The sequence below is a fragment of the Vulpes vulpes genome, chromosome 5 (assembly GCF_048418805.1).
Source record: "Vulpes vulpes isolate BD-2025 chromosome 5, VulVul3, whole genome shotgun sequence".
Classification (NCBI taxonomy): domain Eukaryota; kingdom Metazoa; phylum Chordata; class Mammalia; order Carnivora; family Canidae; genus Vulpes; species Vulpes vulpes.
Window position 1 is genome coordinate 68,234,448 of NC_132784.1, and position 17,717 is coordinate 68,252,164.

Below are 17,717 nucleotides of genomic sequence, written 5' to 3' on the forward strand. Positions count from 1 at the left end.
GGGTTGCTGGGTACCCAGGAGCAGAGAGCGAGGATGCCAAATGATGACAGTGGACTCAGGGATTATTACAGGGGAAAGGGAAAGGAGAGTAATAATCATGACCATAGTCATAATTTTTGGACCCATTTTATTTTTTAAAAAGATTTTATTTATTTATTCATGATAGAGAGAGGCAGAGACACAGGCAGAGGGAGAAGCAGGCTCCACTCAGGGAGCCCAACTGGGACTTGATTCCAGGACCCTGAGATTACGACCTGAGCCAAAGGCAAGACGCTCAACTGCTGAGCCACCCAGGTGTCCCTGGGCCCATTTTAAAGGTGAAAAACAAAGACAGGAAAGGTTAACTAAGTTCCCTTCCACTCCAGATATCAGAGCCAAGGTCATTACCTCGCCTTCCTCGTGCTCATCATAGCTCACGAAGAACCTTCACAGACTGTCTTAAGCAAAATGGAAGTTGGTTTATTGACCATAAAAACCCCAGGGTATGTGCATGGGGCCAGTGCTGCCCATCTCACAGGTGCAGGCTTCTTAGATTTTGCCGCTATGCTTTATGAAGCCTCTATCCTCAAAGCTACTTCACGTCTGAAATGGCTGCTCTGGCTCCAGCCATCATGGCTGTATCCCAGCCGGAAGGAAGTGGGATAGGAAAGGGGAAAGGGTCTGTCTCTTTCTTTAGAATGCTTCCTGGAAGTTGCATTCTTATCCACAATCATGATTAACGGTAAGTGAAACAGTATTTTGAAAACCTTAGATAAAACTTTCTCATTAAACTATTTCCTTAATCCCACCAACATCAATCTAGCACCTGCCACATGCCGCCGGCCCCTTTGCATATATTCATCTTGCAAATTTCTTGCAACAGCCTCTAAGACACTGGGTCCCAGTGAGTCCATTTCACGGACGGGGAAAGAGGCCCAGAGAGAACGGCCTCCCTGCAGCCCCTGCCCCTCCCCACCCCGTAGGCCATGGCCAGGCTGGTGCCACAGTCCAGGACCCACCGATGCGGGGCCTGGCTCCAGCATGCCCCCGCTCTGGGCAGCCTGTGAGTCACAGCCTTTTCATGCCCCCCCTTAATCTCCCTGGGATGACACTGTGCTGTCCCTGGAGATGACCCTTCAGGGCAGACACTGGTCACGGAGAGTCGTCGGCCTCCGGGGGGACTGTGCCTTTCACGGAGGGCACGGAGGGCTTCTCACAGGGGGGCATGGGCATCTCTCCTGTCCCTGGACTGGGGATCACGCAGCTGGCTCCCCGGGGGAACGTCCATGGGCTCTCTGGGCAGCCTCTCCACCTCGCGGCTGTGACAGGCCTCTGGGTTCAAGCCCCAGGGCCCAGCCAGCGTGACTCCAATGGAAGCAGACCTATCTGCAGTCCCCCCACCCCCCCTCCTCTGTACAGTGACCCTGGGGCCAACTAAACCCCCCTCAGTGATCAGGACACCTGGCACCCCATGGACACCAACTACAGCCAACGTCCCGCCCCTGCTTTGCCTGCCAGGGTTTGGAGCATTCCGGGGATCCTCCCGAAATCCAGGGGCACCCACCACTCCTGAATCCTGCTCTACCCCAAGACAACCAGTTTTATTGTCTAAAACCTGTGTGAGCTCCGTATGACCTGCACCTAGGCAGTCCCCTGCACCTAGACACCTGGCCCATCAGGGCCCCGGCTTCGGGATGACATGCCTCGCTCCAGCTCTGCCCCGGCGGCGGTGTGTGCAAAAGCTGCACGAGGGGCCCCGGGGAGGAGGCGGGGGGTTTCATCCAAATGGGGGTCCTGAACCCAGCGCGATCAACCAGGCAGCACGCGCTCTCCCCCTGCCTGGTGGACGAGGACTCAGAATTAATGGTTTCTCACCCAGTGGAGAGCAGAGAGCCCTCTGCCAGTGATAACTTGGCTCCGTGACCAAATAAGGCAATATTACATTTCAGTGTTTACAGCGGCCCGCGAGGCCGGGCGGCCCGGAGGGCACGGGGAGAAATGCCGCGCGCCCTGCCTCTCCCTTCGCGGCGTCCAATCGCTCTGCCCCGAGCCGGTTATCATTTCCTTATAGAAACAACCATCCGTCAGTTTTTAAACACACTAATGAACCCGAGAGGTGACCCCGTCTCGCCTCCAGGCAGCCGGGTGGCAGAACCGGGCTTTGAACTTCCAGACGCGTGATTTAAAGGCGGGGAGAGCCCTAAAGATTTTATTCCGGGGCTTGAGCTAATAAAACAGAAGCGCCTGGCGCGGGGCAGCCCGCGGAGCTGCGTGCGTGAGATGCCTTCTTCTGCCCGAGAATTTATTTCAGCCCTCTCGGATCAGGGGGTGGCGGCTGCCAGGGGGGCCGTGGGGGACCTTCCTGCCCTGGCAGCATTTATCGCAGGACGCCCTGGCCGGCGGGCCAGGGATTAGTGATTGGTGTTAATAATCAGACACGTGTAAATGTTGGGAACCCATTAGGAGGCTTTAAATGCCAAACAAAGCTTCCACCTGCTGGCGGGAGAGCCCCGTGTGTGGCCTCGCCTCGCCCGCGGGGGAGCCCATCCTCGCCCCAGGGGCCGCGCTGGCCCCTACACGCAGGGCCATCAGCGCAGACTGCGTTCTAGAGCAGAAGGTCCTACAGGTCAGGGCCAGCAGCAGTGCTCCCGTCTCGCCTTCAAAATGGAATTCCTTTTTTTTTTTTTTTTAAGATTTATTTATTTATTGGAGCACCTGGGTGGCTCAACGGTTGAGGATCTGCCTTTGGCTCAGGGCATGATCCCAGGGTCCTGGAATCGAGTCCCACAATGGGCTCCCCGCAGGGAGTCTGCTTCTCCCTCTGCCTGTGTCTCTGTCTCTCTCTCTCTGTGTCTCTCATGAATAAATAAATAAAATCTTAAAAAAAAAAGATTTATTTATTTTAGGGCAGCTCGGGTGGCTCAGAGGTTTAGCGCTGCCTTTGGCCCAGGGCCTGATCCTGGAGTCCCAGGATCAAGTCCCACATCAGGCTCCCTGCATGGAACCTGCTTCTCCCTCTGCCTGTGTCTCTGCTTCTCTCTCTCTCTCTCTGTGTCTCTCATGAATAAATAAATAAATAAAATCTTTAAAAAAATATTTATTTATTTTAGAGAGAGAGAGTGTGTGCACACATGAGCGAGTAGGGAGAGAGAGAATCTCAAGCAGACTCTGTGCTGACCCTGGAGCCCAACATGGGGCTCAATCACACGACCCTGAGATCACTACCTGAGCCAAAACCAAGAGTCAGACACTCAACTGACTGAGCCACCCAGGCACACCCAAAATGGAATTCCTTAGCCACAGGACCCTTGCACTGCCCCATACCCTGCTTGGCGTCAGGAGCTCAGGCTGCTCCCGCTCTACTCCCCCTCTGCTCTCAGCCTCAGAGCATACTTTCTGGACAGTGCAGGTGCTCAGGAAATGCTTTCTGGAAACGAGAATGAATGAATGAATGAATGAATGAATGAATGAATGAATGAAGAAGGAATGAAACATATTATTGTGTCTCTCCCCACGGCAGTCTCTGATTCCCCTCCCTCAAATCTTGTTCGAGGGGTGTCTGGCTGGCTCTGCTGGTGGAGCATGTGACTCTTGATTCTGGGGTTGTGGGTTTGAGCTCCATGTTGGATGTGGAGATTACTTAAATATCTCAGAAAAAAAAAATCTCCTCCAAGTTTGAGCAGGATGGGTTTACGGAGGCCAAGAGAGAGAGAGAGACAGGACCAGCTTTGGAGGAAAGCTCCTAAAATCAGCTGAGTCTACAGCTGGTTTTTGGGGAGGTGAACAGCACCCAATCCTCTGCTTTCCTGCCCTGACACCCCCAAAAATCCCCCTATCGACTCAGAGCTCCCCATCCTCCAGGGGGAGGCCTCCCCGGATCCCCCACCAGCCCCCACAGCATGTTCACACCCTGGCGTCCCTCCTCCAGTCAGGAGAGCCTGCCCTGCTGCTGGAATGCCAGGCGGCCACCGCCCAGCAGCTGCCCACACACCCGCACACCCGCACACCTGCACACCTAAACTGGGGGTAATCCACTTTTCCAGGTGATGAAGAAAATCCCAGGCTCGAAGCGGCATTGGGAAGAAGCACATCCCTGCCAGGCAGACCCACCTATACTGAGACCCACCTGTGGCTTTGGCCAAGTCACCTGACAACCGTCCAGCCAACACTTGCCACATGCGTCTACACCAGCGACAAATCAGGCAAGGATCCTGGGCCCTGAGACACAGCCAACATTTATTGAGTGCTACTGTGTGTTTGGGACCCGAGCTCAGCATTTTCCTTGCGTGGCCTCATTTAACCCCTGAACGGCCTGCGGTGCAGGTACCACCTGCCAGCTTGTTTATCTGTTGAGGAAACAGAGACCCCAAATGAAGAAACGAGTTACTCCTTTTCTTCTTGCTCTTCACCTGTCGCCGGACAGCCACCTGTGGGGCTTCTCTCCGTCACGGGAGAGATGGGGACACAGCTCATCACTTGCAGGGTTGGGGCAATGTCCAAGGAGGTGATCTACGCTGAGCGCCTGGCACAGCGTGGGAAACAGAGGAGGCACTGAGGGAATGGTGGTCTGAAGGGACTGTCCCCGGTGTGGGCTGTAAAATGAGACCACTCTCCTTCTGTGGCCCTGACTTTTCAGAGCCGAAGCCATGTGGATGAAGGGAGACAGGTCCCTGGGTGGGGACCTCCCCTTGAGCAGACAACCAGGCCAAGGTGGGCCCCGATGCAGCGGGTCTCCCAGGACCACGGCCAAGGCTGAGGCCAAGCCCGAGGGTCCCTTGGGATCCCAGGGAAGTGTCTGCGTGTTAATGATTAACCCACGATCGACACCTGGCTGCCAGCCCTCTTGCCCCGCTGACTCATTTTGCAAACCCTGCTCACCCTTGGGAGTGGCCTCTGCCACCTTGCCTGAGATCCCAGCCCAGAGGGGCCATGCAGCCCTGGCGTCCCCACCCGCCACCGGGATCGGCACCCATGAGAGGCGAGCACGTGGAGGACACTCAGATGGAGGAGACAGCGCTGGACCCTCTGCTGACGAGTAAGGAGTGGTGGGATTTGCAGGGGTGTCGAAGGGGTCGGGGTTCGGGCACCCGGTCTGCGCTCCAAATCCCCACGTGTGTGGCTTCTGGGCAGTGCCCAGGCCAGCCAGCAAGGAAAGCACCCCCAGGACAGCAGGCCCGACCTAGGTAGGTGGGTAGGTGATGCAAGGTGCCCTCCGGAGGCAGGCCCCTCCTGCAAGTAATAATGAGCTCCCCAGTTTCTCCACTTGGGCACTGCTGACATTTGGGGCTGTATTGTTGCTCATCGTGGGGGCCGTCCCGTGCACGGTGCGATGTTTGCCAGCATCCCTGGCCCCCACCCACCAGAGGCCAGTAGCACCCCACCCTTGCTTGTGACAACCCAGCTACGTCTCCAGATCCTGCCCCGTGTCCCGTGAGGGCAAGCCTCCCCGTCCCTTGGGAACCCCCATACTGCCTGGATCGAGTGCTGAGTCAGGACGTCTAGTGAGGCCTTCAGGCTGTGACGTGCTGGAGCCTCAAGGGCCGCAAGACGGCGTCCCTGATGCCAAGGCTTTGGAGCCAGACCCCAGCATTCGACCGGACTCTTATTCACCCACTGGGCCACCCAGAGGAAGCTGCCTCACCTTTCTGTGCCCTGGTACCTTCATTGGTAAAGTGGGACAAGTCACAGTGTCCAGCCCAAAGGACGGGTAGGGAAGCACCTAGTGGGGGTGTATGGAAGGCTCTCGGCTCGGGGTCTGGTTTCGATCCCACTTTATGCACAGCCAAGGCCGGCTAGAGGAAGCCACCCACCAGGGGCTCTGGCGGCTGGTAGGGGCAGGGCTGTGGGGGAGCCTCCTCGCCCAACCCCTGAGCCACTCGCTGCCACCACCACCACCGCCGCCACCGCAAGAAGAGGGGACGTTGTGCCCGGGCTGAGAATTAGGCCAGCCCGCCCCCCCCTCCAGGCCTGGCCCCCTGTACCACAGGGAGTTTCCGTCCTGAGCAACAGCACTGAGCACTCCCCTCTGCCTCACGAGACAAGCGGGGACCCTCACGGGGGTCCTGGCCTCCTGGCCGGCTGGCCCAGACCCCAGATGCTCAGGGACGGTGAATAACTAGCTCCATGTTCCTAGATCATGCGTGTCCTGCCTGTGATTCCTAGAGGGGGCCTATGGGGGGTGGGGGAGCAGGGGCCCTCTGAGGGCCTTCCTGGCAGCGGGGGCCGGCTGGGGACGCTGGGGGCAGGGCAGAGGTTCTTTCTGGGGCAGAGTTGACCTCTTGACTCACAGGAATTCAGCCACCAAGTCTGACTTGGATCCGTCTGCCAGCCCCACCCTCTGTCCTCTGCTTAGTACATGAATGAATGAATGAATGAATGAATGAATGAATGAATGAATGACATCACTCCATCGGCAGTGAATGGGTGGGTGGGTGAATGAGGGACAAAGCTGAAAAGCATCCCCTGGCTCCCAGAGGAAGCTCCAGGACAGGAACACAGGCGTCCTCCCCTGCATGATAGGAGGGGGCCCCATGCCATGCTTCCCCTCGGGGGTCAGAGGTCAGAGCCCACTGGGGTCAGCCTTGGTCCAAGCCAGAACACCCCCAGGACTGACCCTCCATCTTCAGGGTCCCCTGGGGCTCCCTTTGGGAGGTAACCTCCAAGGGCAGAGGGGGACAGAGTGAGCATTTTGCAAAAGTGAGTAAATTAGCTGGAAAAGGACTAATTTTTATTTTTGGTTTGTTCTCAAAGTGTCTGAGACTCAAGGCAGAGGGAGGAGGCATGTGAATTAGGCAATCAGATGTTTGCAGAAAAGCTCTCATTCAGCTACACGGTGTTGCCAAGTGTTTGAGATCCCCACAAGGCCGGCTGAGGACCCATCTCCCGTGAGGTAGCCCTCGGGTGGCCAGGCTGGGGACATGGGGACAGTGCTCGTCACGGGGAGGCAGCCTCCCCGGAGGTCAGAGAACGGGCGGCTCCATGCACACAGAGGAGGAGGGTGGATTCCAGGAAGCACTGATTCTCAGGGCAAAGGCACGAATGCACGAGCCGTTTCACCAGGACGGTGAAGGCTGAAGGGGGGACCAGAGAGGCTGCCCGGAGGAGGGGTCCCGCCGGGGAAGGCCCGGGGCGCCGCTGGCTGCACCATGTACATCTGCAGGGGAGGAGCATGCAGACCTCTAGCTCAGCTCTGGGGGTTCAGACACCAGCCTCCAGCTCTCCCGGGAGCACTCTTCAGGAGTGGGATTTCTGTCCAGCAGCTGCATAGTGAGCGATACTCCTCTGCTCACTGCACAGCCCGTAGGCTTCCATCCTGGCCCAAAGTGCCTCCCTGGCACGGCCCGGGGCTGTAATTTGAGGGATCCCCTGGGAAGACCCCTGCTTGCTGTTGGCAGCTGTACCCTTCACTAAACTGTAGGAACAGACCCCTTGATTGTGACAGTGACATCTGCAGTGGGGGAGCCGTTAGACACACAGGGTCAGTCACACTCTCGTGTAAACGAGGTTACACCACCCTTTGCTGGTGACTCCAGGATGAAAGGAAACCAGCTCCTCTGCAGGATGTCGGACAGCTGTGGTACAGCAAGGGCTGTGGGGTCCAGAGGGAGGGCCCCTGACCAGGGGTAGGGGTGCATAGCTGGCAGTGGGAGGACACTCCCCTTCTCCAGCTGTTACCCTTTCAGGGTCAGTGTGTGGAGACTGCCTCCTAAGGCGGAGGCTGGGAAGGGGGTAGAGGGGTCATGGGGTCTGTCCCGGGCTGGGGCTAGATCCCGGTGCTGGGTCTGCCTAGCTGGAGTGGCCTGGGACACGTCAACCTTTCAACTCCAGCTTCTACTTCTGTAAAATGGTCATGTCCCCCCCACAGACAACCGGAAGGACAGGTGCACATGGCCGTGTCTTCCCGGTGAGGCTCATTGTCTGACGTCGGGCTGGGAAGGGCCTCTCTCTGGCTACGGCCCTATTTTGTCATCAGGGTGACATCCGACTCTCTACTGAGAAATTGTCTCTCTTGTAGCCAAGAGAAGTCCATGAAATGCCACCACAGGCTCTCAGGACAAGGAGGAAGGGGCAGCTAGGAGTCTGGGGAGACCCAATGGCAAGGCGGTAGCCAGAATAAGCTGTGTCACCCCTCACCAATCAGAGGAGGGGTCCCCGACAGGAGGTTGCGGGGGCAGGGCTGCCATGGTCTCAGGGTCTCTGCCAACAGGAAATGCAGACAAACAGGAGCAGAGGCGCAGGGGGCCTGTGGGAGCTTCTCTCTGCTGGGAGGAACCCAGCACAGGGGTGTCACACATCAAAAAGTGTGACCAGACACAATGGATCCACACACCCAACTGTCCCAGAGCCTCAGGGGAGCGATTTCTCTGAATCAGATGGAGGAACCAGGTTCTGCACGTGGCGTCGGGGAGGATGGGGCAAACCTGGGCTGATGGCAGCCACAGTGGTGGGTGGCGGGTGGCGGGTGGCGAAGGCCTTCAAAGTGTCCCCAGCCCCATTGATTAGTCCTCCTGTGAACTTGCCGAGCCACGGTCTTGGCTGGCCCTTGAGAGGCAAGCGCTGTTTGCTCCAACAATTATTTCATGCAAGCTTGAAATGAAATGCTTATGTAAGAGGAGCTCTGTGACCTTGGGCAGATCACGCCCCCTCTCTGGGGCTCTTTCTTCATCTCTGTCGTGATGAGGGACTTGCACAAACAGCCACAGTGAAGGGAAAGCCTCTGTTGGTTCAGCAGCAAGGGACAGAAAAGTTATCTTTGAAAAGGTGAAAGTGATTTTCTCTCACATAAGATAAATCCAGAGGTAGGCATGTCAGGATTCCAGGACTGGTCGGGGGCTTCGTGAAGTCGTCAGAGACCCGGGGTCCTTCTCTCAGGCTGCTCTGCTGTGCTCAGCAAAGGCATCCACCTCATGACCCAAGATGGTTGCATGAGCTCAAGCCATCAAAACGGCATTCCAGCACCAGAGAGAGGAAAGGCATAGAAAGGCACTCTTCTCCCCTGGAGGTTGTTCACATACTTTCATTTGTTCCCACTGGCCCGAGTCTAGTTCCCCGGCCACAATGAGCTGCAAAGGAAGCCGGAAACATGCAGGCTTTGTTCTGGGTGGTTACATGCCAGCTGAAAATTAGTTTTTTTAAAGGAAAGGCAAAGAAGAAATACTAGGGGACAACTGGCAGTCTGTGGCACAGGTTCAGGAGGTTCCCAGCCCTCGTCCCGCCAGGCTACCAACCGGGCAGGTGCAGGAGCGCCGTGCCACTGTGGTCTAACACGGACAGAGCGAGCCACTGCACCCAGACTTTTCTGTTAGGCGTGTGCGTGGTCATGTGGGTACAAATCTGGCGGCCCCCACAGAACGTGGGTGTCACCGCGGGTGCATTCAGTTACCTGGCAAGTGCCTCACGGACAGCTGAACGGCCTCCTCTCCCGGGGAGGCCCTGCACGCACCCCTGTGAAGCCCACCCTCCCCGCCTGCAGAGTCTGTGAAACCCTGCGATTCCCATGACGTGTGTCATCTTCCTGGAGCCGTAAAACAATTCCTGACCAACTGGCTCTCATCGCTTTCACACTGCGTCCTGATAAGATATTTCTGTGCAAATATGCTGTATCAACATTTACCCGCAGTTATGCCTCCAGGCACGGTTCATAAATCCAAGAGGATTCCTTACCCCTCACCGGCATCCCTGAGAGCGCTGTGCATGGTGCCGACGCAAGAGCCGGCTGTCCTCAGGGCCTTTGCACGGCTGCCCCCTGAGCCCAGAACGTTCCTCCCCGGATGCCTGCACTACGCCCTGCCCTCCCTCCCTAGGCCTATGCACACACGTCCCTTCCTGACCTCTGTCTGTGGGAGCCCGCTCTGTGTCCTCGCAGGCTGCTTCGTTCTTCCTCAAAACTCCTTGCTCTCCAACACGGTATTGCCGCCTATCTTCTTCCTCCCGTGCAGGAATATCATTTCCACTGTGGCAAAGATTTTTACAAAGCCCTGTGCCCTCAGCGTCTGAACCAGTGCCAGGGCGGTGCTCAATAAATATTTATTGCCTGAAGTCTTCCATGTTTCTAAGTATTTTCTATTGGTCCTTAAAGACTCTCTTAAAGATGAAAAATACTTTTAATTCTCTGATCTAACAGCTCCAGGGAGATATTCCCGGGGGGTGTAGGGCATCGGTGCGCGTGTTCTACTGGAGAGGCTGCTTTCTGGATTCCACCTCGTTCCAACAGGGTTTTAGGGTAGCTTGTCGAGATTTTTTTTTTTTTTTAAGATTTACTTATTTACTTTAGGGGCTGGGGAGAAAGAGAGAGAGAGCATGGGAGAGCAGGGGGGCGGTGGGCAGAAGGAGAGAGAGAATCCCAAGCAGAAGCCACACTGAGCATGGAGCCCCATGTGGGGCTCAATCTCACGATGCTGAGATCATGACCTGAGCCGAAACCAAGAGTTGGACGCCCAACTGACTGAGCCATGCGGGTGTCCCCATAGCTTGCCAAGATTTTTTAAATTCCCACAAGAAGCATAATAATTTGGGAGGTCATACAAACAATAAGGCACAGGAAGAAATAAGATTCTGGAAGTGGGGTGGCTGTAGGTAACACCCAGCACCCACAGAATGGCTGCTGCGGGACAGACATGGAGGGTTTGACCTCGTTGTACTCACTGCCCTCCGGGACAACGTGGGGGTAGGTGCTACGTGGATCTCCATCCCACAAGAGGAGACAGAAAAGAGCAGTGGCCCAAGATCGCCAAGTGGGCAAAGGACAAGCAGGAGCAAGTCAGCAATTTCTCTTAGCAGGTGGACCTGCCACCCCCCATGCATTTGGCCAGGCACCGGATCGAAGAATGTAGGGCTCACCTGGGGGTACGTCATCCTGACCACCTGCCCCAGGCACCACCCCAGAGTTGTCCCTGAGACTCCCGGCAGCCAATCCCAAGAGGGGAAGAAGAATTGCTATGTGTCATCCACAAAATGAGACCACACCAGTGGCTCAGAAGGAAGATGCCTGAGACCAGTGGGCTCCTGGGCCTGATGGCAGAGGTCGCTTTCCCTGAGTTGGGATCCCTGGCTGCAAGCAACAGAAATCCACCGTGGTTCCCCCTCTGGAAAAGAACGGGATGGATGGCCCTATGAGAGGCAGGAATGAAGGAAAGGCGAGCGTCCTCTCTCCTACTATCGCAAGATCTCAGCCTCTGCACACGGCTGCCCCGCTGTCCTGAGACCATCCTCCCGCTGCCCTCCCTGGACCCGAGGCCCGGTGCTCAAGGGCCAAGCAGAATCACATGTCCTTGGCCCGACTGCCCGGGAGCCAGAGCTTCCCAACCACCTCATGGAAGAGTGGGCTCTGCACCCACCAGGATCACACCCAGGGGGACCCCCAAGTGGGAAAAGGAGCTAGTCTTGAGGCAGCCCTCTTCCCAAAATGTCCAAAGCCCATTCCTGAGGCCCCCTGGGAGCCATGGGCTGTCTACCAGGTGGGGCGACTTGCATCGCAGAACGGTTCGCTCAAAACCTACTGGCTGGAGGAGCATAGTGGCCGATCAGTTTGTTTGTTTTAGTTTGTTCTCTGTTTAGTTTATCAATCCGTCCTCATGGATGAGTCCAAGCAGTGATCCGCTGTGCGGTGCTTGGAGCCTCCACCTTCCCCAGCTCTCTCACCCCCTGCTCTACTCTGCACCCCAGGGAGATGGCCTTTATGGACTGTGCCTACTTGTCACTCTCTGGATTCTAACACCTGTGGCTATCAGAACAGAGGACTGGGGGTCTGTCCTCTGGTCTCCCCTGTAAGCAGGGGTCCCTGCCCCAAAGGCCACAGCCATCTCCTCCAGCCCAGCCTCCAGCGGTCCTGGCCTGACTCCCCCTGTTACTAGCACAGGGCCGCCTTATCACCCCCTGCTGATCCTGCAGCCAGATCCGAGCCTCCTCCGTAAACTGTCCTTTCGTTAAAACCAGTGGGGGGTGAATCATGTCCCCAAATTCCTGTGTTTGGGTCTTGACCCCCCAGCACCTGGGTCAGAATGTGGCTGTGTCTGGAGCTGGGCCTTTACAGAGGTGATCAAGGTAACATGAGGTCTCTGGGGAGGCCCTGATCCCATGTGACCGGAGTCCTTACAAAGAGAGGGGAGGTCAGGACACAGACACACACGGAGGGATGACCCCGTGAGGACCCAGGGAGAGCACAGCCATCCACACACAGGCAGAGAGACCCCAGGGGGACCCCGCCTGCCTGCACCGGGACCTCAGGCTTCAGCCTCCAGGATGAGGGGACCGTGAGTCTCAGCTGTGGGAGCCCTGCCTGTGGTGTTTGCTAGAGCAGCCTGAGCAGACTCATACAAGCCCCTGTCCTGGGAGCCATCTGCTTGCTGCCAGGCCCCATGGCACCGACCACAGTAATCTCACAGCTCAAGATGGAAAGAGGCTGGGCCAGGTGCTCCCTGCGTAGGCCCACCTCATCCTCATCCCCGCCCCAGAGATGGGCGCTTCGGGGCTGCTGCTTCCCCCAGGCCATGGATGAGACAGGGAGGCTGCGCTGGAGAAGGCCGCAGAGGTGCCATCGTGAACCGCCATACCCACTGTGCCAGCCAGCCCCATCTGCAGCCCACTCTCCCCTGCTTCTCCAGGTCTGAGCAGAGCCATCATCCAGAGCAGGAAGGCAGCCTCCCAGCTCACTCAAAATGCTATTAAATCCTTTGGGTTGAAGATCCTGGAGGGGGCTTAGGTGTCACCTGACCTGTCGAACTGACCCGGGCACAGGTGATGATGCCAGAGCCCTGCCCTGTGCACATGCCCCATGTGCCAAGACCACAGATGTAGTAAACATGCGGCGGAGGCTGAGCCATGGCTGGGAGGAGCTTGTCCTGCAGGAGCCTCCCCATGCCCAGTTCTGAGGGCCCAGGCTTGTGCTAGCAGCAGGATGCCCACCCAATAGCAAGCAGGGGGTGGCAGAGTTACCGTTGCAGACTGGGATCCGCCACAGCCCTCCGGCCTGCACAGGACCAGCAGCAGGCCTGCCCACCGCCCCCAGCCCCCAGCCAGCACAGCCCCCAGGCCTCAGGCCAGGGTTGCCTGATTCTCTGAGCAGGAGACTTTTAAAGCAAATGCATCACAGGGGAAGCTGAAGGGTGACCTGGGGATATGCACTTACCCGCCGCTTTTCAGGGATGCTGGAAGCCGACTCCTCATCAGAAGAGTCCCCTGAGACGACGGTGGCTTTGTGTACTGCACTGCCCAGGGCACGGTGGGCACAATGTCCTCCCGGCACTGAGCCCTTTGGAGATAACTGAGCCAGACTTTAAGTTCTCAGATTCCCTCCGAATGTCTGGGAATGCCTTATCGCGAGTGCCAGGGAGAGGAGGCTTTGTCAACGGTCCTGTCTCAGAACGCTTGTCATTTGCATTCTGTGGCCCAAGGAGGGAGGGAAGGTCGCCCAGGGAGGCTCAAGGAGCTCAGCTGAGGACCTTGGGAGGGAGGGCCGGGCAGGCAGTTGTCCCCAAGGGCCGTGTGACCTGGTGTTCTCTTTCCCTGGGAATCCTGATCCCCCAACCACACCGCAGAAGAGAGTGAGGCCTGAGGACAAAACCACTCTCCCCAGCAAAAGACCCTGAGGGCCCTGGGGCCTGCCTGCCAGTTCTTCGGAGGGCCTGGCGCTCCAAGTCGTCTGATGGGCCGGGCAAGTACCCTGATCAGATGGCGACGTCTCAAGTTTTTGTTGGCAAAGCACCTGAAAAACGCCCCAGCCTTGAGAAGCACAGGCTCCCCCAGTGACGGCACCCGGCCTTCTTGACTGTTCTGTCTTCATGCTACCCCCAGGTGAAGAGGCATTTCGCCATCGACTCCTGAGTGGAAGCCTAATCATCTCCACCAAGGAAAGCCTGCTCACCTTTCGCCTTTTGGGGAGGGGGAGGAAGAGCCACCAGATGTGTTGAATTAGGGTCTTTGTATATAAATCTACCATCTTTGAACCGATTAAAAACATACCTGGAGCCCATAATCTCACCCCTGATTTATGGCCAAGAGCCTTGGCATCAGTGTTATTTACTCTGAAAGAAAAAAAAAAACAAAAACCAGGCTGTGTATCCTTTGATGGGGCATCGAGCGTAAATATTTGCACCATTAATTAGAGTCTGTTTAATTCAAAAAATTCAAGCAATATGAGCAGCCTCTGAGGGTAAACAGGCCGCAGGATGTTAGTCATACCTGGAAGGCTGTGAGATGAGCGTCTCCCTGAGGCCCTCCGCCTACCTCATCCCGCAAACAAACAAACAGGCAGAAGGTTGAGGAGAGGCCACGGAGCCCCAGCCGGATTCTGGACACAGCACATCAAAAGGCCTAAATAGGATGTTTCCTCTGTTGTTTCCATAGCCTTCTTATTGTTCTGGTAACAACCTGTTGAGTGCAAACAGAAGGTTGGCATGGGGTGGTGGAAAGCATTCTGGAATCAACTAGAAAGTTCTAGAATCCAATGGACTGGATTTGACAGCAGCTGTGTGGACTCGGCGAGCAGTTCTCCCAACCCTGGTATCAGTTCCTCAGCTGTAAGTGGGGACAGGATCCCATGCCTCATATGGTTGAGGTCGTACAGATGACAAATAGAGCAGATGTGTGAGTCTGGCGTGGCTGTGGTGCCCAAGAGCTCTGTGCCCACTGCTGCCCCCCTGCAGCTGGAAGAGAGCACAGCCAACAAGCCGGGGGCCACGGTGGCAGCTCACAGAGTCCCATCGTGCGCAGAAGCAGTGGCTGCTATTTCTGGCATCTCCCTGGATGCAGCATGCCACCACTGGTGTTCTGCAAACCTACTTTCCGTGCAAAGGGAACCAGTTTTAGGTGGCACGAGGACTTGGGCAGCAGGGCCACGCAGTGCATGGTGCAGACACGGCTCAGGCTTCTCCTCTCTTGGTCTTCTGGAGTGTGCCAAAGAGGAAGTCTCGGCTTGGTGCCAGGAGGCCTGTCATCTCCACCGGGGGCAAGGTGGGGGGCACCGCTGGTGGGGTTTAGGGTCCCCAAAACATCCAGGTCCACCTGAACATTGCTGCATTTCTATTATGCTTTACTGAAGTGCCACCTTCTGCTGATGGCCAATGCTTCATCCACAGAAGCGATACTGATGAGGCTTAGGATGGGAGGACATTCTGACACATGTGGCACAAATGGCTGAACCTTGAGGACATGCAGCCAAGTGAAGTCGGTCTATCACAAAAGGACAAAACCTGTGTGATTCTGCTCGTCGGAGGTCCCTAGGGTTGTCCCAGAGGCGCAGGGCAGATGGAGGGTGCTGGGCAGGAGGCGGTGGGGATGGGAAGAGTTGGTGTCTGATGGGCAGAGAGGTTCGGCTTGGGAGGATGGAAAGTTCTGGAGATGGACGGTGGTGATGGCCACACAACAGTGTGCACGCACTTAACGCCACTGAACTGCGCGCTCAAACACGGCCAAGGGTAGATGTCATGTGTATTTGACTAGAATTAAAAAATAAAAGCAACAGTGAAAAGGTTCCTGAAATGTGAAATGTGAGCTGGGTTAAAGAAAAATAGGAAGGAAATCTCCGCCCAGGAGGATCACGGCTCGGGTTCACGTCGGGATGTGGGTCGTGGACGGAGGAGGTCTGGGAACATGGGGTTTCCAGCCCAGAGCGCAGGGCTCAGCAGAGGCTGCAAGTCCCGGTCCCCACTCACTACAGTGTGGCTTCTCCTCTCTGAGCGTCAGGCTCCTCATCTGTAAGGTGGGAATGCAGTGCCGAGGGCTGATATTTATTAAGTACTTGGAACAGGGCCTGGCACCCAGTAAGTGCTTCTTAGTGCTAGTTAAATAAACAGACTCCCGAGGGGAGCAGAGGCAGGCGGCTCGCCCAGTCTGGGGGCCCCTCTGCTAGTCAAGCCCGAGGACATAGACCCCCTTCGGGTGCAGGCCCTCTGTGTCCACTGTCGGGAGCCCCTGCTGTCCACAGTGAGCAGCTGCTGGGAAGGCTGCACTTGGGTCGCCCCAGCTCACGCTGCTTCCTCCTGGGCCGCTGAGCTCTCTGCCCAGCTTTGCTGGGGACCCTCGGACATCGTGAGAGCCTCTGCCCCCACAGGCGCTTCGGGGGGGCCCCTGGAAGCAGCCCAAATGTCCATCATTAGGTGCACGGGTAAACAACTGTGGCAGAGCCATCCCATAGAATAGTTATTCCATCACAAAAGGAAACAACGTTCTGATCTGCAACACAGAGGAACCTCAGAAACATTACCAAAAAAATCATGTATGAAGATGACCAAGAAAAAGGAACAGTGTAAGAGGAGCAGTCACAAAAGACCATATACTGGGATTTTGGTAAATGTTGCTGGGATTTTGGTAAATGTCCCATGTGCTGCATGGATATGAAGTGTCCAGGTCAGGACAATCCAGAGAGGGAGAGCCCCAGACAGGTGGTTGCTGGGGCTGGGGGACCCGAAGCCGGGAGAGGCATGGGGCGTGGGGCTTTACTTGGACAGATGGAAATGTTCTGGAACCTGATGGTGGCAAAGGTCTCATGACATCAAGAATGGACTAAATTGTCCGCTTTGAAATAGTTAATTTTGTGTTAAGTGAATTTCGCCTTCATACAATTGTATTTTTTTCTTTATATTTTATCGAAAGATACTCTGTCCTGCTGAGAGCAGCAGCCCAGAGCCTGGTCTGATCTGGCCATGCCTTCTGGCTCAACCCTCACTGGACCCCCGATACCTGCCACCCTGGCCTGTTTCCACTTGCTCCCCCAGCTCCCTGTCTCCTCCCAGCCTCTGCCCAAAAGCCACCCCCCGCCCCTCTGCTGGCGTACAGGTCAGGGGCCACTGCCGGCCCTGTGCTCTGTTGGGAGCGGACTCCCTGCGTGTCAGCGTCCCACTACGCAACCCTGCCTTCCTCACCTAAGGATGATACGAATAGCAACGCCCCTCTAAACCAGCCCTACGACTCGCTAGGTTCTGGGCTGGAAGTTGGATTCTCTTTCAAGTTTTGCAAAACCCAGAGAAGCAGCCTCTGCAGAGGCCCTTGGTACAGATGCACAGACTGAGATGCCAAGAAGTAATTATCTGAGGCTGGGCCCCAGCCCCTTCGCGACCCACTGCCAGGCCCCAGGCTTGTCTCTCCAGCCTCTCACTGACTCTGGGGGACTGGGGCCTCCTCTTGCTCATTCTGCACCCCACTCCCTCCCAATGCTGAGTCGGGGCCCTACCCACCCACAGCAGGTGCTCCAAGAACCAGGTTGAATTGAAAACAGAATTCCTGAGATTACAAGAAGCATTGAAACACCCCACGACCATGTAGGTGTTCAGCGGATGAATGACGGTGGGGGCAGAGTGTATGTGACCTTTGGGCATCTCCTGGCTTATCTGAGGGTCCTCCTGGGTAACTGCAGGGAGTACACTGAGGTCTGCAGAGGGAGTGGCTTTAGGCACCGTGACACTCAGCTGGTCGAGTGAGTTCTGGCCTCTGAACCACTCCTGAGCAGCGTTTTGGAGCAATGGAGACCCCAAGTGCTATTAACTCATGCATGAGGTTGTTTAGAGTCTCTATCTTTGGAGGCCTCCAGCAGCTCTAGGAGGCCCCCAGAGTCTCTAAGGGGGCCCCAGAGTCTTAAGGAGGCCCCAGAGTCTCTAGGAGGCCCCCACGTGTGATAAGGCCCAGGCGTCAGGAAGAGTGAGCCTGTCCCAGTGGGCTGAGCCTCACCCTGCAAAACCTATTTTAAACGCAGGCCAACCCCAGGGCATGAGCACTGGCCCCAGCCTCGCCAGGGTCAGCCTTCT

General features: G+C 56.5%; 1 protein-coding gene across 8 annotated transcripts in view; it reads left to right on the forward strand.

The window, feature by feature from the left end:
• Positions 1-4,838: 4,838 nt before the first annotated feature.
• The window catches only part of ANO1 (anoctamin 1), a 158,868-nt gene continuing 145,989 nt past the window's right edge, over positions 4,839-17,717 (forward strand). For 5 of the 8 annotated variants that reach the window (XM_072758645.1, XM_072758648.1, XM_072758649.1 and 2 more), the window contains exon 1: positions 4,856-5,014. In XM_072758645.1, coding sequence (XP_072614746.1) covers positions 4,909-5,014 — 106 coding nt within the window. In that variant the 5' untranslated portion in view covers positions 4,856-4,908. Of the gene's footprint in view, positions 5,015-17,717 lie in introns of all 8 variants that reach the window. The other 3 variants (XM_072758650.1, XM_072758652.1, XM_072758653.1) reach the window with 2 other exon arrangements.